General features: G+C 28.4%; 1 protein-coding gene across 1 annotated transcript; it reads right to left on the bottom strand.

Moving 5' to 3' along the window:
* Positions 1 to 1,013: 1,013 nt before the first annotated feature.
* LOC142320325 (NAD-dependent protein deacylase-like) lies at positions 1,014 to 25,507 on the bottom strand. Its single transcript, XM_075358031.1, has 7 exons — positions 25,439 to 25,507; positions 22,402 to 22,653; positions 19,090 to 19,304; positions 15,293 to 15,432; positions 11,965 to 12,115; positions 8,599 to 8,664; positions 1,014 to 1,292 (listed from the first exon to the last, which is right to left on the bottom strand). Exons 1-7 carry the CDS (start codon positions 25,490 to 25,492, stop codon positions 1,091 to 1,093), a joined length of 1,080 nt encoding a protein of 359 aa, XP_075214146.1. The 5' UTR covers positions 25,493 to 25,507; the 3' UTR covers positions 1,014 to 1,090.
* Positions 25,508 to 27,793: the final 2,286 nt, after the last annotated feature.

Genomic DNA, 27,793 nt, shown 5'->3' with positions numbered 1-27,793 from the left:
CAACTCTAAGAGAACACGTAGTAGTTACGAAACTGGGAGATTGTACCATCATATATCCAAGCTGATTTTGAAATCACTGAATATTTCGATGTTATAAATCACTGAGTATTAAGTTTTTCTGAAGAGCCAAGCTCTTCAGAAAAACGTTCAAAGATTGTAAATAGTGAGGATAATCAGTCCATGGCATCCACGTCAACTTCCGTATCTCTTCCGTTATGTATGTCATTTCCCATAAATTCTAAAATATTTAACCCAGTCGTTTCTGCAATATAAATATTTAAGATATTTAAGATCTGTAAAGAAAGTTAATAAAATTGATAATTTAGTGCAGAAATAATTTTCTAAACTTTACAGCCCTGCTGTTGTAGAAGATTACAGCCCTGCGTTTAAAAGACAGTTACAAGAACTAGAGCGGTGCTACACCTTGCCGAGCAGGAAAAAATTAATGATTTCTATTAAGCCGAACATTTATAAAAATGCAAAATCGATCAACAACAACAACGAACGTTTGGACATCAAGAAATATAATTTCTTTTCTGACAGTAACTAGTAATTTTTTTTAAACTAGAATGGGGTGAGTTAATGTCCTTTGGGGTGAGTTTTATGTTCTAAACAACTCCTTGAAAATCTTACAGACTATTATTTGGTCGAAAAATTAAAAGAGGTTTTCCATGAATGGAAGATTAATAATAAAATTACGGCAGCGATTTCGGAAAAATAAAATGTGTAAAATAAAAATTTGAGATCTCTCTAACATTCCATGTGTAGCTCGTATGCTTAATCATGTGATTTCATGATGTGATGTGTTACCAGATTTAATTAAAACGTGAAAAAATATTGTATCTCAACAAATTTTCTAAAATAATTGATTAACACTATTTATTTAGAAGTAATGTTTAAAATAATATAATCCATCTGTTTACTCATTTATTTTCTTTAACTTTTTAAATCAATCGCTGCAGAGGGCAAATAAATTCATTAAACTTTATGAAAAAAAAAAAATGGTTCTAACTTATCCTGCTATTTTGCATCTCTTAAAAAAGTAATTTTATAGGAAGAGCAATTTTAGAATTTTCTTTTTCTGTTTCCATTAATAAGGACCTGAAGGTACACTAGAAAGGACATTCTTAAAATCTGAATTAGAAGATGAAGATGATTTTTCCGAGGAATATGAATAAGAATCACTCTCTTTGCTTTTGATACTGGCACTGCTATTGCTGTAAGATACACTAAAGCTGCTAATTTCTTCAGTTTTAAAACTATCATATTCCCATGACTCTCTTTCATTAGAACTGAAAATAAAATTATTTAATTTAAAAAAAAATTACATAAATTTTCATTAACTTAAGTACAAGTGGAAGCAAAAAGTATTTAAATAAAAACTTTTTTCTATAACAACAAATCGCATTTATTATTAGTAATTTGTAAAATTATAATTTTATAATTACAAATTATAATAATTTGTAAAATTATTAATAAACTATAAAAGAGTTAAACTAAGTATTAAATTAACAAAAATATAATAAAAAAAAAACATATAAAAAATAATAATAAAATATAATATAAACTAATAAAAATAATGAAGAACGTAAACAGAGCAAAAAATGAAGATTCATTGGCATGATTTTTAAAAATTATAGAGATCATATCAGGAATGGGGGATGCTTCTGCATGGATAATGTAAGGAACTGTTGCATGGAAAAATCAAGGAAAGTCATTAGATGCTTTTAACTGGGATCTCAAAGTAAAAAATTAATGAATAAAAAGAGACGTGGTTACCATCTGTATTAATACATAAATAATTATGAGTTATAATAATAATAAAAAAACTGTGATGATGATAAATAAAATGGCTATGTAACAAAATAATCTGAAGGCATCTGAAAATTATTTCGGTTATATATTTTAACTTTGCATTAAAATGAGAATGGAGAAATTCAAATTTATTTACTTAAACTAAGAATGATAGTATTTGTAATGAGTGGTGTGCCCCACCCCATGCGTAAAGAGTGAGTGGTGTGCCGCGGCACCACACCCTTTAGGCCATTCATCACGCATTTGAAAAAATTGGCAAAAACATCAAATTTTTAATTTGAAGCTATGATTTTCACATAATCTTACATATCACCATCAAAGCTCTATTCTGAGATACCGTCCTAATTTTTTTTTTGCATTTTAGTGCGTTTAATTTAATAGCGGTGTTTTACAATTTTTTTACGTATTTTTTATTTTCTACTTTTTAGTCTTTATAAGTTTATACTTTACAGCTGCGCCAGCGCACAGGTTTGAGCGTATTTAGCGAAAGATCGGATCGGTACGTTTTACGGTGGGCGAGTGGAATCAAAACAGGGCTAAATGATTTAATTTCCGAATAACCAAGATCCGGTCGATCAAGAGTGTAATCGATGCGTTAAACAGTTAGCGTTCGACCTTCTGATACATACACGATGGAATCGTGAAATTCGGACGAGCGGTTGCCGAGATATTACTTTCTTTCATTTTCCTGTTTAGCCTCCGATAATTACCGTTCAGATATTACTTCAAAGGATGAATGAGAATGATATGTATGAGTATAAATGAAGTGTAGTCTTGTACAGTCACGGTTCGACCATTCCTGAGATGTGTGGCTAATTGAAACCCAACCACCAAAGAACACCTGTATCCAGGATCTAGTATTCAAATCCGTATAAAATTAACGTTGGAACTCTCGACTTCCAAATCAGCTGATTTGGGAAGACGCGTTCACCACTAGACCAACCCGGTGGGTTTGCCGAGATGTTACTACGGTGACACAGCATCGCACCCCTTCCCAATTTCCGAACGGCGCCCCTGGAAAACTTGAAAATATCATCCGTCGGGTACCAGTGGGAGCGCTTGAGGTTATCATTAAGGGGGGGAGGGTCGAAAAAAATTTTCAGAGCGTTAGGACTGACTGTTTTCGAAATATTTGCGATTTTCGTTCAAAAATTCGGATCCGGTTAAAAAGTAATAAATTTTCCCACAACTTCGCATATATATCGATATATAATTATATACAAGTATACACCTGATCGCCACGAGACGTGTACTAATGAATTTTGATTTTCCGCTAGTGACCAGTATATTTCGGTGCTAAGCTAAGAGGGATGCACACAGAGACACACATATAAAATGCCTTGAGAAAATATGATTGGGAATGTGATAATTTATAATTTACAAAATATTGATCTTCTGTATGAATTCCTATTTACTAGTAAAGAGAGCCAATTTTTACATTTAAAAAATATTCTGACTTTTAGAAGTTTTAAATACTTTAAATTGTAGGTGGAAATATGCGTAAGGTTAATAAATATTTAGTGATGATGAAAACTTGTGTATTCTATTAAGATGCTTCAATCTTTAGTTCCCAATCAAGGTTTGCTATGCTAAGGCCACTGACAGGATAAGGGTTCTGAAAATCTGATTATCCTGCAACCAGAAAGTCAATGGCAAATCTGCTTCACAGGAGAACTCTGAACAGCAGTAGAACCAATGAAAGAATAAGAATTCTTTTAATATTTTAGTATGTACAGTTATAGGTTATTGAATTTAAATAGATGGCTTATTTAAATAAAAATATACATACAGCTTCTAAGGAAAATGCTGAAGTAATTCTTTATTCATATTATACTAAAAGAACTTATATTTAGTATCCGAGTTCAGCCCTTAACCTTTTTGGTTTTTTTTTGCCTCTCTTAGGCCCAAATTAAAAAACTTTCAAAAAAAAATTTGATTCATAATATTCTTAACACACTATTTAAAGTTAAACATCACATAATGATTTTCTATTGTTTTGGGTGTTAACTCTTTTGACCTTTTTTTTTACTTCTAACTCCCTAAAAATTATTAAAAAAAGAATCACATTCACGTTTGAGTAAAAATTCTTTTCAATTTGCAACTACAAATGTGTAGTTCAATAATAATAATAATTCAGTGATATGACGTTATCACCATCAGATCACAGGAACAGGGCATTCTGATTCTGCAAACTGAAATCAATGAGCTATTTAGTATTACCAGCTATTGCATTTAATTGGTGATATATTAAAAATGTTTAATTTTAATTATGGTTTCCGAGTATATAATTTTATTCACTCCATGATACATGAAATTATGGATCAAGATCATCTTTAACCTTTGACCCCAATCATCCATGTGACCGTCTTTAGTATGTCCATGGCCATTTGGACTGTGCAGTGAACTGTTGACCCGATAATTTTTTTTTTTACAGATCATGTTTAGATTGAATATCTGAATGCAGACATATATATATATAGATCCTTTATTAATATCTATTTATAATTTTTGAAATTTGGAGTTCACATGAACAGCAGTCACGTATAATGAGAATTTTCACCAAACTATAGTTTCAATTTATAATCAGATTGCATGTTATTGATACAATGGAAACAATCATTACCATCTCTATATTGTTATATTGCAATCAATGGGTACCAAATTGCCTAATGAGTCTTTTTCATTTTTCCGCTGTCTGTTGGGCTATGTGTGTGTCCCCTTAAAACAGATTGTTAACATCTCTTCAATCTGGAATCGAAACTCATAATCACACTGCCTTTGAATTTCAATCTAGTATTCATATTGGTATAAGCTTTGATCATAAAACCTGAATCCAGTGCGCCAAGTTCTCATGCCTGTAATTCCAAAGACTTACTTGCTGGGATTCTGATTTTATTGTCTGAATATTGTGAATACGCAATATTGTGCAGCTTAAAAGCTTCGTCTAATCTATTTATCCTCTTAATGAGGTGATTCAATCACTTACTCAACCTGATACTGGATCCACAATGTTGATATATGGTATAGGATAATGAAATCTACTGATTTATTGACTAAAGAACTGTCAATTCTATGAACTTGATTCTTCTCTCCATGGTTCTATTAAGATATTTGTTTTGTTATTTTTATTATTGCTCTTATTCAATATTTATATCCTTCAAAAATTTTATTTCTGTATTTTCTTTCTCTTGAACATTTTTTTAAGCATTTCTCAAATGAATTTCTTAATATTTATATCATAATAATCATGAACCATATTTTCTAAACTATCTAAATTCATGAAATGATTGTCTAAATAGAATTAATGTTTGCCAAACATACATTTTGAAAACTAACAACATTTCCGTATATATTACACAATTTAATACTATTCAATATATTTTCTAAATGTTCCATTACATGTTTATAGTTTGTAATAATCAAATAGATTTTTTGCAAATGAAGTAATGTTTAATTATATTCCATCTATCAGTTTAATGAGATTTACACTTGCATTATCAGATGTAGTTATTATATGTCATTCTTTCAGATCTTACAATAAGATAGAAAGATAATATGAATAGATAATACTGATAATCTATATATAATATACATAAGATTTGGTGGGCGTAGAAGGCACATGACTATGGGGTTTTATATATATTTGGCAGGAGTGAGAAATGCTAATGTGGAAAAAACAGTTTTGTAATTGATTATCCTTTCCATTGAATAAAACCACCATCTCTTGTAATGATATTAATGAAACATATATTTCTATGCTTTCATAATGGCTTTCAAACATTCTTGATATTTTTATAAATCTATGCCCTGATGCTGACTGACAGTTTCTATATCTGAATCCATATGTATATTAATTTGGTGATGGGGATTTGGATTTCATACACCTATTATTTTTTTGTAATTTCTTCAAACAGTTGGATATGTATCAACATTTTTTTTGTAATCTCTTATCAGTCTCAGCTAATTACATTCCACTTATATATCCCAAATGAATTCGATTAAATGATTTTCTCAATCTGTCCGTTTAATATTAACTTTTCATCCTTCATCATTACATCTAATATTCTAACAGAAGACCTCTGAATTTAAGCTATAATCTTGTAAGTAACAATTATAAAAAAATCATCAAGATCAAAGTTCCAGAATTAAAATATATTTTACTTGTTTGTTATAGAGAATATAAACTACAATGCAAGATTGGATTGGTGAAACCATTCAGATTAGAGATAAAAAAAACAATGCTATATATTATGTAAATATTTTATAAAATATTAATATGAGTTATATAATTTAATAATACTGGTGTGTATCAATGTTTCATACTAATATTTTCTACTGCCCAAGAACAGTGGCTGACTACAACCTAGTACAGTATTTGTTTATATCTATTCCAAATAAAATGGAATAGACAGCAGTTCAAAAATATTTTATAGATCACAAACAGGGTATGAAAGTGTAGCAGCCTTTAAAATCCCTTATGACAGATGATTTAATTACGCTTACATCAGGATTTTTGTTCATGTGCTTTTTTAACCATCTGCAATTTCATGGGCTTTGAGGTAGAGCAGAAAAATGACTTCAAATTCTGTGTTAAACTTGCAAAATCTGCAATGGAAACCTTTAAAATGATCCAGCAGACCTGTGACAATGGTGCAACATGGTTAGTGGCTCTTGTGGTTTAAGAACAACATCATTGGAAGCTAAAGAGAGGTCAGGTGACCCTTCAAGAACAACTGCTGTAAACATGAACAAAATTAAGAAACTTGAGCGTGAAAATTATCAGATCATCGTAAAGAAAATCTCTTAGAAGTACAATGCATCATTTAGAACAATATGGACTCTTCACTTATTTTAAACCTGCAACCCATCATTTCTAACTTAATGGCAAGGATCTGTACCCAAGGAGAAGGAGCAATGTGTCAAAATCTGGTAGGATCTTTATCAGCAAGCTTGAGATTATCCAGTCATTATGTCAAGTATCACCAGCCTTGATAAAAAGTTAAAAATTTGGGTTATTGCCCACACTCTCTAAGACTGTATAAAGCGAGACAGCTGAGCAATGCAATTAAGAGAATAATTATTGTTTTCTTTTACATCTGCTGAATTGTGCATTGTGAATGTATCCTGGAGGGTCAGACTGTTAATTTTGAATGCTACTGTAATATTCTGAGTTGTCTGGGGAAGGTCATTTGTCACAAACGACATGAAATCTAACATAGAAGCAATTTGCTTTTTCATCATGACAATACTTCTATCAGAAGGCTTGAGCATATTGACTCCTTCTAGTTTAGTTGTTCTACATCCTTCTGATTCTTTGGATTTCATTTGCACCTTCTTTTAGATGAAGACCTACTTTGACACTGCACAGTGAGTTGTGGAAGTTACTTGACATGGTTAAGGAATATGACTTCCTTAAAAGCATAATATTTTCTGTAACTATTTTTCCATTAATAAACATTGAGACAAAGATACCTCCACATCCAATTACTATAAAGAAATGTATTTTTTAAGAGAAATTTTTAACAAACAAAAGATTAATCAGAACTAAAGCAGATAATTAAGTAAAGTATACATTTATAATTAACAACAGTTACATTTACTGAAGAGGCTGCTGTGTTTTAGTAAAGGCTGTTTAATACAATAAGGTATTAGAATAATGATTTGTTTAAAATGGTAACATAAATTAATTATTTTTTTTATTACAGCTCTTCTTATTATAATTTTAAGCTATTTTTGTTCTGACTAAAATACTACAATGAGTCATATGATCATATTAATGCTAAATCGGTATTATACTTAATGATGTATCTATAATACTACCTCTCATTCATGAAATTACCATTTATGCATGTCTAGAGCAACTAATAACATAAAATTCATTTGTTAGCCATTATGAACTAATAATCTACCTCAATCTACCAATACATACAAGATGTGTGTGTGTGTGTGAGATAAATCATTATTTTATCTATTTTTTATTAACCAAATATTCTATAAACTAAATTAAAGCCTATTATGTTTATTAAAATCTATTTTAAATAGTAAAACATGTTGCTTTCATTTTCAATAAAACATGAAAAATATAATTTTTCATCTTTTAGGTGGTTCTAAATTTTGAGCTCTCTAACTTCGTCAAAACAATTCTATTAAGTAACTAGTTAATATACAGATTACTATTTTAATACTTATAACATCAAGGTCACTCTTTAGGAATTATTTCAACAACAGTGGGTGAATAAAAAAACATACATATTCATCTCAGACATATACCTTTACTCTAGTAATCATATCAAAATCATTTTTTAACAGTAATATACATTTTTATAAAGTAAATTAAAAATTGTCACAGTTTATAGATTTGAATGGACAGATGAAAGGAAGAAAATGAATGAAATTATTGAAACAAGAAATTCTTTTAAAAATTTCACTAACTATCCACTTACTACTATTAAAGAGGCACAGGCTTACTATGAAAAAATAAAAAAAATAAAAAACTGGTTTCCCACTAGGTATCTGTTTAATTTATGTAGTTTTCAAGATATTAAATATATTTTAATATGCACATATTTATCTGCTTTAATTTTTAATATTTTTTAAAATTTTTGTTGAAAAACTTCTATTAAAAAATATATTTCTAAAATTCCAAAAATAATATTTCAGAATAATTAAAAATAATTGAATTCACTAAAAATGGAATTCTAGAATAAGATTATATACTTTGTAAATGCTCAAATGATAAAAGCAACTTTTTTAAAAATAGAAAAAATAGAAAAATGTTTTTACTTTTTTTGCCAGTTCCTATTTAAAGCATCAGGTACAGTCACACTTGCGTTTCCACCAAAGAAGTATCTAAAATAGAATAAAATATAAAATTAAAAAAAAAAATTAATTTTATCAATTGTAGATCACTTATTCATTGCTGCATGAACTTTACCACTATGAATAACATAAATTTCATATTTACAAGTACTTTTTACATGTGGTGAACATGGTTAACAAATAAGTCATAGCTGCTCACAGACACAAGTAGTATTTAAATTTAAGATAATTTTCTTCTTCAAAATGTTATAACTACTTTAAAATAATTATGCAGGTTTACCATTTAAAATGTTAAAAATTAAGGGAATAATTTGGTCATCTAGTAAGTTAGCTTGTTGTTTAATACTTACGTTTTTAATGGTAAAAATAAGTATTAAAGAAAAATTAGCTTCTCTGCTAAATCACAGAAGGCCTCCAGGTGCAGTAGGCTTTTGTGTGACAGGGAAATATATGTAGTATTAGATATTGTGTCAGTTCCACACAGCTTAATTTTCTTTTAGGTTTTGCATGTTTCTTAATAAGCTTAAACTTTGTAAATAGAAAGTATTTAAATCTTAGTATCTGTTTACAGATATTCTTATTTACTTAGTTTTAATTTACATAACAACATTATACTTTTTATTACATTAATATATCATTTGAATGATAAAGCAAGATCAATCTTCACAGCGTTTAAATGCTCTCATATGTGCAGAAATATTAACTTGTTCAGAATTGCCAATGTGCGCAGTTGTTGCTTGTTCATTTAGTGGTATCTGAAGGATTGCAAATGTATTCTGGAAAGCTTCTCTATTGAAAGTAGCAATTCTGAATAAAGAATTAATGATATCTTTATTTTTAGTTCTGCTACGGTATGTGAGGAATTAAATAAATACTTTATTGAGTAGATGTTTCCTGAGGAATTCTAATGAAAAACAGCTGAAGCCTGTTTTGACACTTAGTCATACAGAGTGATTCAAAGAAACGGGAAATTTTGAAAGTTGTGTTGGTAGCCGTGGGCGATTGGTACCACTTGATAAGTGGCGCCAGCCTCTCTAACCTAACCTGCCATTTAGTTGTCATGGATCCTTGGAGTGGTGTGCAACGTGCATTTGCAATCAAAGCGTTTTACAAAAACAATGACAGTGTGGAGGGAGCACGTAGAGAATGTCGCCGTCATTTTAATCTGGGACGGCACGACCGTGTTCCATCAGCACATGCAATTAAAACATGGAAATGTAATTTTGAGGAAACTGGTTTGGCAATGAAAAAGAAACCTCCAGGCCGTGAGCGAACCGTCCGTACACCACAGAATGTTCAAGCTTTACAAGATGCTGTCACACGAAGTCTACATCGGTCAATCGGTCGTCTCTCAGCATCTTTACAATTGCATAGTTCAAGTGTTCGAAGAATCTTAGTGAAGGACTTGCAATACCATCCATACAAATTGCAGATCGTGCAGGAACTGAAACCGAACGATGCAGTTGTGCGAGCACAATTCTATAATGTAATGCTTCAGGTGATAAATGATAACGACGAGTTTGTTCACGAACTGTGGATGTCAGACGAAGCGCATTTCCACCTCAGTGGATTTGTTAACAAGCAAAATTTCAGATACTGGGCACAAGAAAATCCTACGCAGCTACACCAGCGTCCTTTGCACAGCAAGAAAGTGACCGTGTGGTGTGCTATGTCATCTTACGGTGTTATAGGCCCTTATTTTTTTTAGGAGACAACGGTCAACGGACTTGCGATTACAGTGACGTCGGCTCGTTACGTAGCCATGCTTGAAACCTTTGTTGTGGAACAACAAAAGAGATTTCCACCAATTCTAAACACAGCCTGGTTTCAACAAGACGGAGCAACATCACATACTGCACGAATATCGATGGCAGCTGAACGCCGATTGTTTGGACAACGTGTCATTTCACAAAATGGTGACATTAGATGGCCTCCCAGATCGCCTGATCTCTCAGCTTGCGATTACTTTTTGTGGGGTCACCTTAAAAGGAAAGTGTTCCACAGTAGACCTGCTACAACGGAAGAACTGGACAAAGATCCGAGAAGCAATTGGGGAAATTCCAGTTGAGATGTTACATCAAACCATGAACAATTTAACGAAGAGACTTCGTGACTGTTTACGTAGAAGAGGAGGTCACCTGCAAGATGTCATCTTTAAAAAATAAACTAAAATGTATGTATCCTAAAATGGCAACATTTGTACAATTACATGAAATAAAATTCATTTTCTAAAAAAATATTTTCATTAACGTTATTTAATTTTTTTAATTTCCCGTTTCTTTGAGTCACTCTGTATAATGAAGGGTTAAGAGATGAAATTATGGGTACAAGTGATATTTTTACTAACAATTAAAATCTCCTGGTTAAGTTGATTTATCTTCAATCATGATCAAATACTAAAAATATTCTTTGTAACTACTAATTTATTTTAAATTATTTAATTAGTTATTTTATTTGATAAGATAAAAATTAATATTACTGCGCTGATTCATATGAAGGGGTCTTTCATCAATGTCAATAATGTAAGCCCGACTCTAATTTCTACTGTATGCAGTAGACAAGATGTTTTTCAAACAAAGATGTTTGAAAAAGTAATTTTAAGTGTATTGTTAAATACACGTAAAATTAATTTTTAATATTGATATTTCAATGCTTTTAATATTATTTTTGTTACTTCAGTAAGAGTTTAAAATCTCATTCAAACATTTCTGATTAGAGTAACTGATCAATCAAAATGATGGCTTCATCCTTTAGCATTTTAAATCTCTCATGTGCTTTTCATCATTTCAAACGTAACAATTTTATTGTAAAACTGAAAAATATTACTATTACAATTTCTGCTCTCAGCTGTTCAAAAAATGTATTTACAAGAAAAGCAATACTTTTTAAGTTCTTTTAACTTGTTGTTGTCATTTGTTTGATTCCATTCCTAGAAGTATAAATCTCTGTTGCAGCACTGTTCTCATTTAAAATGGTGCAATCTGCAATTAATTCTGAAATCCAATTGAACAATTTTAACTTTCTCACATACATTTAAATCTCTTACAACACAGGGACATTTTTTTACTTAGACACTTTGCTGATCACAAGAAAAACCTTTCCAGTCCTCCTGCTATCTTTTTCAGAAATATATACATCAATTATTATGTGATAAATTCATGTTAATATCCGTTTTAAATTCCATTCTTTCATTTTCATTATACTTTCAATATATTTTTCCTTAAATAAACTGTCAGAGAAAATATATTAGATTACTAATATATACATATATATATATATATATATATATATATATATATATATATATATATATAGAATATATAAGATTACCTGTATGATTTGGCATAAAATCCTTTTTTAATATTAAACTCTGCCACTGGAACACCTTTTTTTACTAGACGTGCTCCATACAATGAAACTGGAAACACTAATGTTGATGTTCCAATAATCATAGCTGAGTCACAACGATCAAGAATGGATACTGAAATTAATCAATCATTAAATCTATTTATTACATTATGGAAGTTATTCATTATATAATTATTATTCATTTACTTACTGGATAACATATACTCACAGTAACACTTAAATAATAAAGAAGTTGTAAGTAACAAACTACAAGTTGCAAGATACATCCAAAGTAAGGATAAAAAAATTAAGTTTGTATAAATAAATTAAAAAATTTAATGAATACTAAGATATTTGTTTCAAAATACTGGTTATGGTCCTGGTATTTTTCACATGCTACAAAATTAATCTGTATCATAGATTATATTATATGTACTTTATCTTTGTAGCTTCAACTATTTTTGAAAAATAATTTTTACATTTTTTATCAATATAAAGTATTTTATAGGTTAATTACAAAAGTTAACAAATTTCAGTATTGTGTTTAAATTATTATATAATAAAAGGAATAAAGGAAGAAAAAAATGAAGGATTAGCTTACTTTCAGACATTATAGAGAAAAGAAGGTGTAAAGAAGGAAGATGCTCAGGACCAGCAAAATTGGAGAAATACATTTGAAACTTATTAAAAAACAGATTTACCAGTGAAGAAAGATTTCAAAATTTTAAGATAAATCTAAATTAATATTTTACATCCAAATACATCATTATTCATTCTGTCTTCCATGGCAGAGTAATAACATCTCTGGCAGGTTCTGGGCTCAAAAACCCATTAGGCTCGGCTTTTTTTCAAATGGTGTAAAAGGTTAATTTCTTATTGCCAAAAAAATAATGAATAGAATAACTGGGCATAGGCTGTAGTTACAGGAGACAGGGTAGATAAATTATTCATCATAATTTATCAAATTGACTACATTTCTTAATGTTATTGGCTAAAGCTAATTTCCTTCCCGAGAAGTCAGATCAAAATAACCCAAAATGATATATCCTAATGCTAATTTCATAAACTGGTTCAGCCTAATTTGTTTTAAATCAGACTACGTGAAATTAATATATCCTGCTTCTTGTTGGAAGAATTATTCACCAAGGTAAATTTTCATAAAGTATCTAGGTATAAACTGATGTAAACAGTTTAAACTGTTTTTTTGCACTCAGATGTTGCTAACATCTAGTGCCTAGTGGGCATGTAACCTAATGCCTTAGTCTAAGGCATATTGGTGTGTTGTTTGTTTCAAATTATCTCTAATGTTTGTTGACATGAGTCTTGCTGTTGCATTAAAATCAAGAGCTAATAAATTACAGCTCAGACAAACTACTTGAATAATAGTTTGTCATTTGAATGATAATTTTTAACTAGTGAAGCCCTTTGCATCATGTAATCTGATAATTGATAGGAGTTTGTAAACATATAATGTCAGAACTTGCTACTTCATGGCCTGTTCTGAAACAGTCTATGACAAACCAGGCATACATAGCCAGCACTCTGTAGGAAGAGGTAACAAAGATTTTGAAAACATGTTCAGCTCCTGAATAATGAATGTTCAGAAAAGGTCTTCACTATATTCATTTTATGAACTACAGAGCTTTTCATGAAGACAACAAAATAAAATCTCAAGACATTATTTGAGATCAAATCAAGTAAAAGATGAAGAAGACCTTTGTAGAATCATTCTGATCATCAATGAGGATAAGAACAAAGAATCAGAAAATATTTTATTTACTAACAATGTCCTCTCTTCAATAAACGAAGACAAAGAAAACATAAGTTTATTCAATAAACACTAGGATATATCACTTTGGCCTAGTCCAGTCTGGTTTGACTAGCAACATATGAGTATGTAATGGGAGAGATTACAGAAAATGCTTTAAGTGTATTTATTCACTTGAGTGTATTCTAAAATAAGAAATTTATAAGATAATTCTGTGAATTTCCAAACAAATTTTGTTTTTTGTAATCAAATGAGTGAATGGTTAATAGAAATTTCAGAATTTTGGAGAATTGAAAAGTGTTCAAATTCTTCAGTCATGCAATTTTTTATTTATTTATATCAATTTTAGATTTAAAGCTGAAATAGAAAACAAATTAAATTTTTAAAAGATAGAAGTAAATTAAATGATTTATCAAATATAAATCATTTTATTTTAAAAGACTGCAAATTCATAAAGAAACATCAGCATACTGCTTATTTCAGACAAGACATAAAATTTGGATTTTAGGAAATAATTAATTTGTGAACGTACAGAGTGGTCACAAAATCCCTTTCCATATAAAAAAAAAAATAAATATGAATTGTTTGTCATTTGTTTATTTATATTTTTATAAATAAAATATACTTAAAATTACATCTGTATATGTGCTTCTTTATTTGTTTGCACATAGTTTTATCAGTTGCCAAGTGCATTTAGTCATTATCTACATGTTAAAGGATAAAATTAAAAAAACAGTAACTGATAGCAATTTTCTAAACTAAAGTTGACAAGTCTAGACTAAAGTTGATTCAGATAATTAATGGAATCAGATGGTAAAATTAAGAGGATGAATATTATTTACATTAATTATTGATGATATAAGTAAAACAGTTGATCAGGAAACAAAAACAAAAAATAAAAAACCGATGTTGAGAAACAAAAAGACAACATTGATCTCAAAAAAGATCATGGTCCCCTTACTCAATTAACTAAAACTCTTAAAATAACAAAGTTTTACATCTAGACTGTATCGGGTAACACCTAGAAAATGTAAAACGTGTGAAGTAATTTTAAGATAAAAATGATCAAAGGCACATTAAATAAATCAGATCCCACTCACCAGAATTAAATAAATCTGGATGTAGTCAAGAATGGATTACTGCATATTTATAGCATTTCGTAGTTAATGACAATAGCAGTCAATACACAACAAAAAACTTCTGAAAAGGTTTCTTTAAGCACAGTTCACTTTTGATTAATGCTGTATTATGTAGGATACATTATTTAAAATTGTTTATTCAAACAAATAACCATTCCTTTTTTAAATATTTGCTATTATGAATATATGTATAATTTTTTAATCAGTTTTCAGAATCGGAATATTTAAATAAGTTATTCTGTTATAAATAATATACCTGAAAGTTTAGACAAAATAAACATGTAATCATTACAAAATTAGAGTTATAAAGAAGTACTCCAGAACACTAAAGGATTAATAACTCTAAAATACCTATCACTTATCTTACTAAATAATTATTGTCTAATATTGACAGAAAACTTACATGCTTCATCTGACAGTTTCTCATCTAAATTTTCAAAAAAGAAAATAACATCGGGCCGCAATAACCCACCACATTTTTTACAGTGCGGTAATTTCTTTACAGGTATATCGGACTTCGTGAATTTCTTACTGATTAATTTCCTGGAATTTTAAAATAAATTTTTGTAGTTAATGTTGAGAGAATACTAAGAAATTAACTGCTGTGGATGAATTGTGTAACTTCATTAATTACAAGAATGAATTGCTTCCACAAAAAAAAAAAACAACTTAAAACAATACAAATCCAAAACTGATTACATTTTATTATTCACTGTTTATTATACAGCCAAATAAATATATCTACTGCAGTTAAAATTTTATCCTTGTCTTACAGCATTTTAATTTTAAGGATTCTACACTTTAAATTGTAGGGGAAAACAAATTATAAGGGATGCAACTCACTCTCACCTCCACAACTCTACTCCAATGAGTACGTATTAGTGGATTATTCAAATTAATCAAAATATATTCATGAATGTAGTAAAGAAGTATTCCAAAATTTTTACTTTTTTATTTTCTCTTATAATTATAATTATAATTAATAGATGATAATAATAAATTAATAAACCATGCTCATGGTTTTATAGAATATAGTAAACTATATAAATAATTTTTTTATTCAGCAAGTGTTTATTGTTTCTGTTAATTTACTGTATGGTAATAATTGTTAGCTACTCCTCTTTCTACCCAAAGCTGGACAGACCTACTTTAACACTAGGCAACCCTACCACATATTTTCTCTAATTTCTTCCAGCAGCACACTTTCTTAGAAAGTCAAGTCCTATCTCTAATCCTTTCTTATACCTTTTTATACTTACACTTACTCTCATGAAAAAGAGAGGGAAATTACTAACTTACTAATTCTTTAATAGGCATGGCACAGCACTCATTTTTGAAAATTCAAGCTGAAAGTAAAATGTCTCCTTGTCTGAATTGGTGAGAGAGGAATGCTTTGAGAAAAGGTGCAAAAATGTTGAAACGTACAGTAACAAGAGTAAAGAAAAAGGTTAATAGGAAAAGAAAGAGAAAGAGTACAGAAAAGTTGAAAATAGGTGTCTGGAGTTTATAACTTAATCTGGTAAACTAGAAATGCAAAAAGGAGGAAAATTAAAAAAAAAAAAAAAACATTCTGAGAATATATGAAGATATATAGGGATGAAAAAGCAATTTGAACAATAGAATTTTTTATTTTTATCAATTCTGGGGCAGCAAGGAATGGAAATGAATTATGAAGGATTAACTTTAGGAGAACAACTGAAGAACGTACTGAATATGCTACACGCAGATGCTAGATCAATTGTGGTAATACTAACAGGAAAATAGGAAGATTGTTAAAAACGCAAGTATGTAGAGTGTGTTTGAAAAATAACTTCACACTTTTAAAAAATTAATTATTGGTTGAAGGATTGTATTTTGGTGCTGCAACTAATGTTTTCTGATGCAGGTAATTCTGCCAATGGTTCATTGGGTCCTGCATTAGTTGCTTTTGAATGATTGAGACTGGTGTCTTTCTATGTGTGCTTAGAATGGTGTTAACTTTAGAACAGTGAATATTTTTCACTGAGCATACTATTAGATACAGCACAGATATTTGTTTGTGGAGTAACCTGAAGGGCAAGGTTTAGCAGAACAATCCGCAAACTCTAGACACACTGCAACAGAATATACACATTGCCATCACTAACATCCAACAGGATGATTTACAGAAAGTTACACTGAACGTGATTCATCAGGCCAAACTGTGGCTGGATCATGGTGGTCAAAATTTCCTGTAGTACCTGTGTGTGTGTGTGTCTGTAGGAACCCACACAAGAGATTTTTTCTTTCATTTATTTATATACTATTGCCTTACAGTTCATGAGTTCTTTGCTTCCTTTGGGTTTGGTTTATCTTTTCCTATTAGATATCAAAATATCCAAAAGAATTAAAGAGAGGATAACAACAGAAATGTAGAGAAATTTAAATACGAAGAAAAAAATAAACAATGTAGGAACAGAAGAGAAAAAAATGTACAGAAACTTGATAATGAATTAACAAGGTATATATATATATATATATATATATATATATATACCAAGAGACAAATGGATAAGAAAGAGAAAAATGTAAGGAAATCAAAAACATGACAAAGAGAGAAGATTTAATGTGATGTAAAGAAAACAATAAAGTTAACTTTTAAATATCATAGTATTGGAAGTATATGATGATAAAAAAGAAACGTGACACTGTAACAAATAAATCTCAAGAGTTTCTGTAAAGATGGGTGACGTATACAGTGGCTGTATGAATCAGTTCAAAGGCTAGAAAATACATAGCTGTACAATCTTCTAGCTGCAATTGTCAAAACAAGAAATAAAGGATGATAAGGCATGTGGAATAATTGGCTTATCTTCTAAGTTATTCAAATTTTTAGGCAAATCATAAAAATGAATGCAAAACTGGAAAAACATTATGGAAAATTAGATAAATTCTGCCAATACTAATCTAAATAATGTTAACTAAACAAACTCAAATAAAATATTAATAATAATTAAACTTTTCAGCAGTATTTCAAACTGAATGATTTTTGATTGTAAGACTTGTAATGAAATCACTAAATATAATGTTAGTATCATTACTATAGTACTCCTTGTTCTAAATTTACTCCTTGAGTTCTAAATTTCAAAGTTACTAACGTGATTAGAGAATGTACCATTTCACATTGTTTACTACTCATTACACAATATATTTATGTGGCCTTTATAGTTTTATTGTCTAACATATATCGTTTTACAAATAAAAATTCAGAGTTAACATTAGCTGACATCCAGGGATCAGTAATTAACTAAATAAACTAAGAAACTATACAGCTTTCTTCATTTATTTGTCAAATGATGGAAAATAAGTAATAATAGACTACTTTCCACGTTGCGTGGATTTTGACATTAAACTATAGTAGAGATTTAGAAAAGTCAAGATGTTTTGGAAAGGATTCACCAGGTCATTTCAAAATCATTGATCAAAACTTTTAGATATCATTCTGTGTTGCATTTTCCCTATCTCCTGAAAAGTTTTCAGATTGAGTCGTCTTGAACCTAACCTCCGGATGAAGTTGTTTGACTTATGTCACAGTTTATTCTTAACATAGTTCATATCTCTTAAATCCAGCTCTTTATTTCAACCTTCATCAGGATTTTCCTACTTTAGATTCCACAGGTTTGATAAATCCTTGCTGGACACAGATAACTAGCAGACCTGTCTGAGGACTGGGTTCTTGTCTAGTGACAATGAAATGTCTAATTAACTGTGATGGTTGTAGGATAAAGTCAGGATTCTAATTCTTCAAAAGACTATGTGTAGTAATGCATTATAATTGTGCTTAATAAATCTTGAGTACATTCAAACTACAAATACAGCATAAAATTTTGAATCACTATCAATATTTTGACAGATTCAGAAAATATTTCATGTCAGAAATTCTGCCAATAAAGCATTCTTGTTAATAAATCTGTCAATATACAATGTAGGATTGGAGTTAATAAAAAATTACATTCACAAAAAAAAAGGTTGCTGTATCTGCATCTGCATCTGAACTAATACTTAAATGGAAAGAACAAACCTGCATAGAAAAAATAAAATATTAATTAAAATTATTTTATGTAGTTTCATAAAGTATTTAGAATATTAAACTTAACCTAAATAAATTAGAATTGGTGCTTTATAAAAAAAATAAAAAAATATAGTTTAATAAAAAAAAAATATATATATATATATACAGACTCTCTATCTTTCAAGGCTTCACATATTGGGCTATCATAATTTTTTTCAATTTTTCCACAACGAGTACATCTAGTTCTGTACAATGATCCATGCATTTCCATAACATTTTTTGAACCTGCTTTTTGATGTAAACCATCTAAATTTTGAGTTATCACAGTAACATTACGGCCTTCTTCATGGAACCATTTTTCACATTCGGCAATAGCAATGTGTGCCTATAACAATTTAAAATAAATTATAAAAATATAATGTCAAAAAGCAACAAAAAAAAATATATTTTAAACATTAAAATCAAATATTAACGCTACTGCTCAGATTACAACTCAGATCTACCAACATCACTATCTTTTCAAACAAACCTGATAACTGCTTTATATACTACTACCTCTTCACCAGAAGTTGAAGAGATAAAGAAGTACATGAATGAATAGATGATCAGAACAAGTACTCAACAGGATATAAAAACTTAATGGGAAATTGGAATGCTACAGAGTAGGATGGAAAGGGAAGGAAGTGGAGTTGAATTTGGTCAGTGGGAAAGAGGATTAAGAATAATTATCTGATTATTACTGACTAACTGTTGAGAGTAGATCCTAAATATTTGGGACAACTAAATAAAAGTAACTATTCAATTTATAGACCAGAAATTCAGGAAAATAGTTAATTTAATAATGAATGCAAAAGTTAAAACTATCTTCTTTCATTTAACTGTGATGACAGATTGGATTTATATTAACATAAGAATCTTGAATTCTTAGAATACCAGTATGAGGCAGGAGCATATCAGTAGATTTAAAATGAATTACCTAGCAATAGCTTGTAGCCATGAAAAGCACAGACAACCAAATGAAAAATTAATATAGAAGTTTTCTTAATGTCAACATATTTTAACTTGGAAAATAGAAGGAGGAAATAGCCCTAAATGAAAATATTTAAGTTTAAAAATATTTTAAACATTAAACTAATCACTGTTTTGTAAAGAACCAAGATAATAACCTACAGTTTTGCATTTTCATTTTCATCAAACAAAAAAATGAAGTACTGTTTAAATCTAAAATATTTGAGCTCCTTCCCAAAGGGACAGTAAAGATGAACTTACTCTTACTCAAAAGTTAATGGTTTTTTTATACCAAAAATCATTCATAAATTACCATTTTCCTACATTTACCATTTTAAAATTGTTAACCATTCTGAGAATTTTCAGACTTATTGTACAAACAAAGGGAAAGATTATTAAATATTATTAAAAAGTACAAATCCATCTTACCAGCAATTAAATGAAAAAATGATTGTTTAAAGTTTTATATTTTATAGCAAATGTTCTTGTTTTTTTTTGTGATTACTACAATGCTTTTCTTATAAATGATTACTCAATTAAAAAATTATCGCATTTGCTTAATCATTTGTAAGACATACTTTTAAAAAACATGAAGGATCATAGAAAATTCATGGTGAACAGAGCCAAACAGCAAGTAATCTCAATATGAACATACATATTAGTAAGTACACATACAGGTGTCATAAGTTTTCATACATAGGAAAAATAAACACTTTTTTATAAAACCATTTTTATTTATTTTTCTTATTACAAGCATAGCTCCAACTGTGTTTGTAATCAGGAACTGTGTAGGTTCTTCAGGAGTGGATGACATGGATTTAAATTTCTTTTCAGAACAGTGGTAGTTATGTATAGCATATTATACCAGGAGATAAAGTTACCAACATGCATTATTTTAACACATTTATTATTCAAGAGCTATCAGTCCCATTGTATTTCTGTTTGCAGTCATGTACACCATTCTCGAGGGAACCTTTTTAAAATTATTCTCAAAGGGTTGGGCCCACCCTCTCCACTACACTTAACCCCAACTCAAAAATCTTAAATGGCAATGGTAACATTTAATTACATTAATTGACAACCTGAAAAAATAATGAATGTCGGTGAAAAAAATAAAAATCCACTCACCCCTTCGCTCTGTAGGTGCGAAAAATCATTTGGGACAAAACTTTTTCTAAATTTCAGTACAAGAAAAATAACTATAAAATTATGTGATATTACTTCTTAAACCATTTGAAATAATCATAATCTGTGGATTAAAACTGTGAAAATTATTTTTTAAATTACCAACACAGAATTTTACCCTTAATGTTTTCTAAATTTTCAAGAGTTGAAAAATTATTTTTTTTAAACGAGATGATGTAGTTTGTTACCTCATTGGAAGGCCCTTTGAATGACAAGTAATTTGGTACAAATAAAATAAAAATTGATTCACTGGTATTGAAGTTATTTTTAAAAATGTGGTTTCAATAGGTTATGTTGGGATACAGTGTTACTGACCCAAAGCATTAGGTCTGAAATCAACCGTCTTTGTTAAAAATATGGGTTTTAGGTTCTCCAGCACTGAAAAAAACATTATATATATACATACATATATGTATATACACACATGTGTATGTGTATATACATGTGTACATGCACACATGTGTATGTGTGTATGTTAATTACATATTTTATACTTTAAAGAAAGTTCTTTGTCCACAAATTTGTAATAGTTTTTATTACTATTGCATATGAATACATTTAAAATATAAAATGTTTCAATTTAATTAGCATTATTTTTTTATAGCTATCAACAGATTGTAAATAATTAAGTATGTAAGAAATCACCAGTAAAAAACACCACCATACAAATTAAATTATAAGTATACTAGAAAGGAATTAAATAAATTGAGAATTTATTTTAACATAGCAGCTGGAAAATATGTTCTACTAAAAAGTTTACAAAATTCATCATAGAATTATGTATAAGTATATTCTTATTTAGTGTCTACAATAAATTTAATATATTAAATTACTTTAAAATACCTTTAAATGTCTTGTAACTGTAACAGTGTGGTGATGCAACCATACTAATTAATCTTATCTCAATATCAATTTCTATGCCTATTTAATTATAACTTTCTGCAATTAAAACTTTCTACCACCTATACTAAGACTATCAAAATAATTTTTTCACTTATAGTGTGGAATTTAATCACATTTATCTTTTATTTAATAATTTTTAGATTTTGGTGGTTAAATTACGAATACTTTTCCAATTATCATTAAATTTTCTAAGTTTTATAAATTTTATTTAATAATATAATAGATTTATATTTTCCAAAAAAAAAAGAAATTGACATCAGGTCTGAAGTTACATTATTTTAATTAAAAATGAAAGTCAGAAGATAATAAGGAAGCTCTAAAGAGCTTAATAATATAATTAAAAACAGTCAAAATAATCTCTATAAAAAGCAAAATAATATTTTTACCGAAGATGGCGTTTTATTTAACGTAAGCTCTCTTTGATAATGATAATACTCCCAAACAGTAGCTGGATCCTCTTTAAAATTATTGGCAGTGAGTAAGGTTCGCATACTTTTTCGTCTCCAAACATTATTTTCATCTCGAACTGTCGGTATACCAGCACTAGCTGATATGCCAGCTCCCGTTATTATAACCAAATGCTGTGTTCTCATTAATATTTTTCGGAAATCATTTAAGGTGTATGATGTTAATAGACCCTGAAATATTAAAGCATTTATTTTTATATAAAAATGTTAAATTTTACTCGTAGTGTAAATTTTTATTTTAAAATACTTCTATTATTTAATAATTTAGCAAGTCCCAACAAAATTTCTTCTATTTGTATTAGTCTAATCTATAAAAAATAATATTAATATTAGAAATTTTATAATATTGAATGATGTAACATTAATAATTAATTAATGCACAATTTTTTATAATGTAATGTTCATACATTAAATAACAGATAAGAATGTAATGAAATTTTCTGTAAAGTAAAAAAAAACTCTCTGCCAGCAGAACACTTTTTAAACTAATATGTATATAGTAAATCTAGTTATTAGTTAAAAATAAACCAGAGGTCATTTTTGTTAAAGAAGTGGCTGGAAAAAAGGGAAGAGATTTACATAATGCATAAATCAATATCCTTAAAATGATGTTCTTAGAAAAACAATATCAGTAATGCATTGAAGGTCTCTAGGAAGTATAGCTATTAGAGTGAGGGAAAGGAATAAATATACTTTGAGTTTGACTCAAAATGTTCAAAGTCCATAAGGACAGATTAAAAAATATTTTACAATATCCTTAAAATCCTTCAAAGAATATACAGAATTGTATTAAAATAGTAAACATATTTCTAATAAATATCATTTAATAGATGTGGTTTAATTTTTTTAACTTTATGGTTTTCATTAACTGGGTGGAAAGAAAAAGAAATAAATTAATCCAGTATTAGAAATTATTTATTGGCATATTATTATTCCAGGAAGTTGGTTACAAGTGGCAGTATAAAATAAACCTCTATGTTTAATAAAATGGTATGGTATTTTTGTATGCAAAAAAAATTTCCATTTCATATAACCATTACACAAGCTTTAAGCTAATATGGTGAACTATTCATTCAAAAAAAAGAGAACAATATTAATTTTGTGAATAAATTTATATTTGTAATGGTCATTGAATTACCTGAAAATCAGTTAAAAAAGGGAGAAGAATAATATGGTACTATAAGCAATAACCCTTATATAACTGTAATTCTCCAAGTAGAAAGTGAGATAGATTTGCTAAACCCTTTATACATTTTTTAAGATAGGCTGATAGATAGGTTAAAAGTGAAAAATATAATAGACGTTAAGGGATGAAAAAGTATTGTCACTAAAATACTGTAGTAGGCAAGTAATTTAATTTTAGTATCATAAATATAGATTTGTACAATTTTTTTATTGTTGCAAGGTGTAATTGCATAGGCTTAAAATGAGAAAAATCAGTGAAATACTCTAGTCTGCCTCTCATGTACAAAATTTCAATAGATTTCTCAGTGTGAGAATCTGCAAGTATTCATATGTGTTGAAGAAGAAAGTGAGTCATGCAGAAACCTACTGAATTGTGTAAATTAAAAAGAGCAACACATGTTGCTCTAAAATTTGCCCAGTTTTCAAAATGAAGGCTGCAATCAAGGAAGTTAAGATGTTGTAAAAGGTTAGCTACTTTCAAGCTGAAAATGCTCATATATCTTGTCCCAACATTATGTGTGCATAGGTAACCATATCTCCTTTTCCTCCAAGCACTGATACAGGTCATGATTTCCCTGTAAGAAATGTACGGTGAAGTGTGTTTTTGCGATATCTTTCGAAAGTCATGGGTAGAGAGGAGCAAGCAACCATTAATGACATATATAGGGGTCATAAGCTTTCAAAAAAAAAAACTGGTGAAATTGGGGGGGAGGGGTGAAACTGGGGGAATTTTGCTAGTTATTTTAAATGTATAGATTATTTATTTTTATTTTTTCCTCTACTGAAGCCACTGCTACTGAATTACAAGCCCTAGACATTTGTTTTATTTTTCTATTGGTTAATCCGGCCCTGATTGTGAGTGATTGTTTCATGTGCATGGAAGTATACGTGTATATACACACACACTCCTTTTTTTCTTTAATTTCAAAGGATACATGGTAGCCTCATATGCTTTTGTAATAGTCTCAGGACTAAATTACTAATTACTCACTAAATTACTAATTCAATGTAGATTTAGCAATTGATGTAAAATCATTTTTCAAATCCACGAATCATCATCAGTTATTAGAAAATGTCAGGCAGTTCATTATCTTCTTTATTAGTTGGAAGAAATTTACTGTATAAATATAGATATAGGAGTATATTTTTTTATTATTTATATCTATAGTAAAAAAACACCAACGCAGAAGAGTAAAAAAACATTTGTTACTCACACTCCAATGTGAAATTATTCATTGTTGAAATCAAGTCAATATAATTATTATGTTGTTTTGCAAAATTAATCCATACTTTATTTGTAGAACTCAATATTATGTATACTAAACTGGTAACAACTAATAAATGAATGTGTACTAATAGAAACAAGGAAATCATATATTTTTTATGCTTTCCATGTTAATCAAATAAACACAGAAAATTTTTTATTTGGTTTGGGAGGAAAACCAAATAAAAAATTTTCTGAATCATTCCAGAGGCTTGACATTTGCAGTAACATAATAAAAAAAAAACTGCTTATTACTCTAATGTAATGAGTGTTATGAATATTGAGGGCGGAATTTCAAGACGAGAAAACATCCATTTATCTAAAGATTCATTCAATCACTTTATGTTTTAGGGTACAGGCACACAAGCCTTTTGTATTTATTGACAAATTCTAAAAATATTTTTTTCCAGAAAATATTTCTTATTTTATACATTATACAGTACACATAATATATACAAATTGTGCTGCAAAATATATTTAAATAAATAATATAAAAAACATAATTACCAATGATGCAGAAATAAAAAAATAGCACCAATAAATAATGAATATAACATTCATTTTACATGGCAACCGTCTTATTTATATTATCAAGAAATATTAGCTTATCTCACAGGTGAATTTTATTATCAGATAATTATTGTTGTCAACACAAATCAAACAAAATCAAAAGATAACATCTTAAATGGTTTCAATTTAAATAACTTAAAAAATATCCGAAGTAGTGAATTTTGTTAGAAATCCTTTTTTATGAAATAAAATAAAAAATTTAATTTATAATAATTTCACACTAATTGTTTTGCAGATGTACAAAGATATGTTGAAATGATCTTGTTCAAAACTGCTGCCAAATTTTTTTTTGAACATACCTTCTATATGCTTTGTTATTTGGATGCTTGCAAACAATAGAAAGTTAATTTATTTTACAAAAATAAATTGATAAAATCTTTGATTCCATAATAAATAATATAATCTCATTCCATTTAAACAAAAACCAACGCAGAAGAATAAAAAAACATCCGTCACTCACACTCCAAAGTGAAATTAAATATTTATGATGAAAGTGAGAAATAAAAATTTAATAAATACTGAAATTTAATGCAGTTGCAAGTATTAAAGCAAGGCTTACAGTACAACAATTAAAAAAAATTAATTAATTAAATACCCATAGAAAGTAATCCAAGCAGATCTATAGGCTGTCACTAAGAAATGATAAAATCAATCTTACAAAAAAGTTGGAATTCAGACATAATCTAGTTTAAATTATTTAATGGAAGAAAGATTTCTGAAACAGTAACTAAAATAAATTTGTAAATAGAAAACATTTAGTCTTTGCAAAAAATTTATAATTTTTTTTGTTGAGTTTTTAACTTCCACATACAAAATTTAGGTAAACAATAACCAAAGTATTTAAATAACATTTTGTACAGAATGTAGTTTTACATTCTATTTAAAATCATTACATATAGTTTCTCATTTTATAATATAGTTTTTTATTTTTTTATTGATTTCTGTAATTGTGGTTTGCTGTTGATCATTTATAATTAATAATAAATTTATTTATACAATAATAATATATAATCCTTAGAGAAATTAGAAAACTATATTATAAGTGTCTGTACATTAATGATGAATACTGTGGTCTTATCTGATTTAAGAAATGTAATTTTTATTGTTTTTAGCGATAAAAATGTTGTTTAGATTTGTTCTATTTAGCTATGTGTTTCTTGCACATCTTGGTAATTTTTTAAAGATCTCTGAGATGTTATTAATTTAAAAAATTGAAAAAATATCCATCATATTTAATAGTTTGTATTTAAATAAAAAATACTTAATACCTGCACAGTTATAAAACGGAGTACACATAATTCTCAGAATAATTTTACCTCTATAAAATATATAAAAATCTTAACTTTAAATGTAAATTCAGAAAAATGTCAGTAAATGTTAATATATGTAAATGTTAGTAGAATAAAATTCTTATAAAATATTTACTGAAATGTACTTCTATAAAATATTTTTTATATAACTAAATTTTGTAAAATTGTACTGTTAAAATAAAATAGGTAGCCAAGTCAGAACAGTTACAAAATTGTCACAACTTTTGTCACAGGAAAGCAAAATAATAAACATCAAACTTGAGTTCACTCATTGATTTAGTGAATTTTTTTTATATATCTCATTATGTGATGTTTTTAACGTGAAAAAGCAGGTAATTAAAAACTCCAAAGATCAATTTTTACATGTTACATCATTATACCTACAGTTATTCAAGAATAATTTTTTTTAGTTTAGCTCCATTTAGTAGATGTAATTTCAGGTACAAAAATTATTTTGTATAAATATGTTAATCCAATTTGAAGTCCACTGACTTGATCAGTTAAGTTCATTTACTCACTAAATAGAGCAAATTAAAATTAGAACAGGGTATGCATTTTTAAGTTATACTGGCTATGAGATACACAATTAAAAACAATTTAAACAAATATAACAATCAAATGCAGTTTGAAAGCAGCCATTAAACTGGTCTAAGTTTCAATTTGTATAATTTTTTTTGAAATTTTATAAAATATTGTTCTTATGTATGAGTTTCTCAACCATTTATTGCTAATAAAATGGAATAACTTGCTTTTATTGTTTTAAATCTTTTTATTAAGGTCCTCAACATATCTAACAAAATATTTCTGATTTCATAAGATTCCAATGATACTTATTTTCTACTTTTGAATTTTTTTCACAATGAAAAATTACAATCATTTTAAAACATTAATACAGTAAGATATAATAATTATTTTTAAATACTGTGTTTTATGATAAGTACAACCAACAGGGAAATTACATTAGACTGTAAAAAGCCATGCA

Source organism: Lycorma delicatula, chromosome 2 (genome assembly GCF_047948215.1).
Source record: "Lycorma delicatula isolate Av1 chromosome 2, ASM4794821v1, whole genome shotgun sequence".
Classification (NCBI taxonomy): Eukaryota; Metazoa; Arthropoda; class Insecta; order Hemiptera; family Fulgoridae; genus Lycorma; species Lycorma delicatula.
This window is presented reverse-complemented; position numbering and strand designations above follow the sequence as displayed.

Coding starts and splice junctions, on each gene's coding strand:
- LOC142320325 (XM_075358031.1), bottom strand. CDS start 25,492: ATGAATGTTATATTCATTATTTATTGGTGCTATTTTTTTATTTCTGCA. Junction 22,654..25,438: donor TTTTTATTTCTGCATCATTG/GTAATTATGTTT, acceptor TTAATATTTCAG/GGTCTATTAACATCATACAC. Junction 19,305..22,401: donor TAAATAAAACGCCATCTTCG/GTAAAAATATTA, acceptor AAATTGTTATAG/GCACACATTGCTATTGCCGA.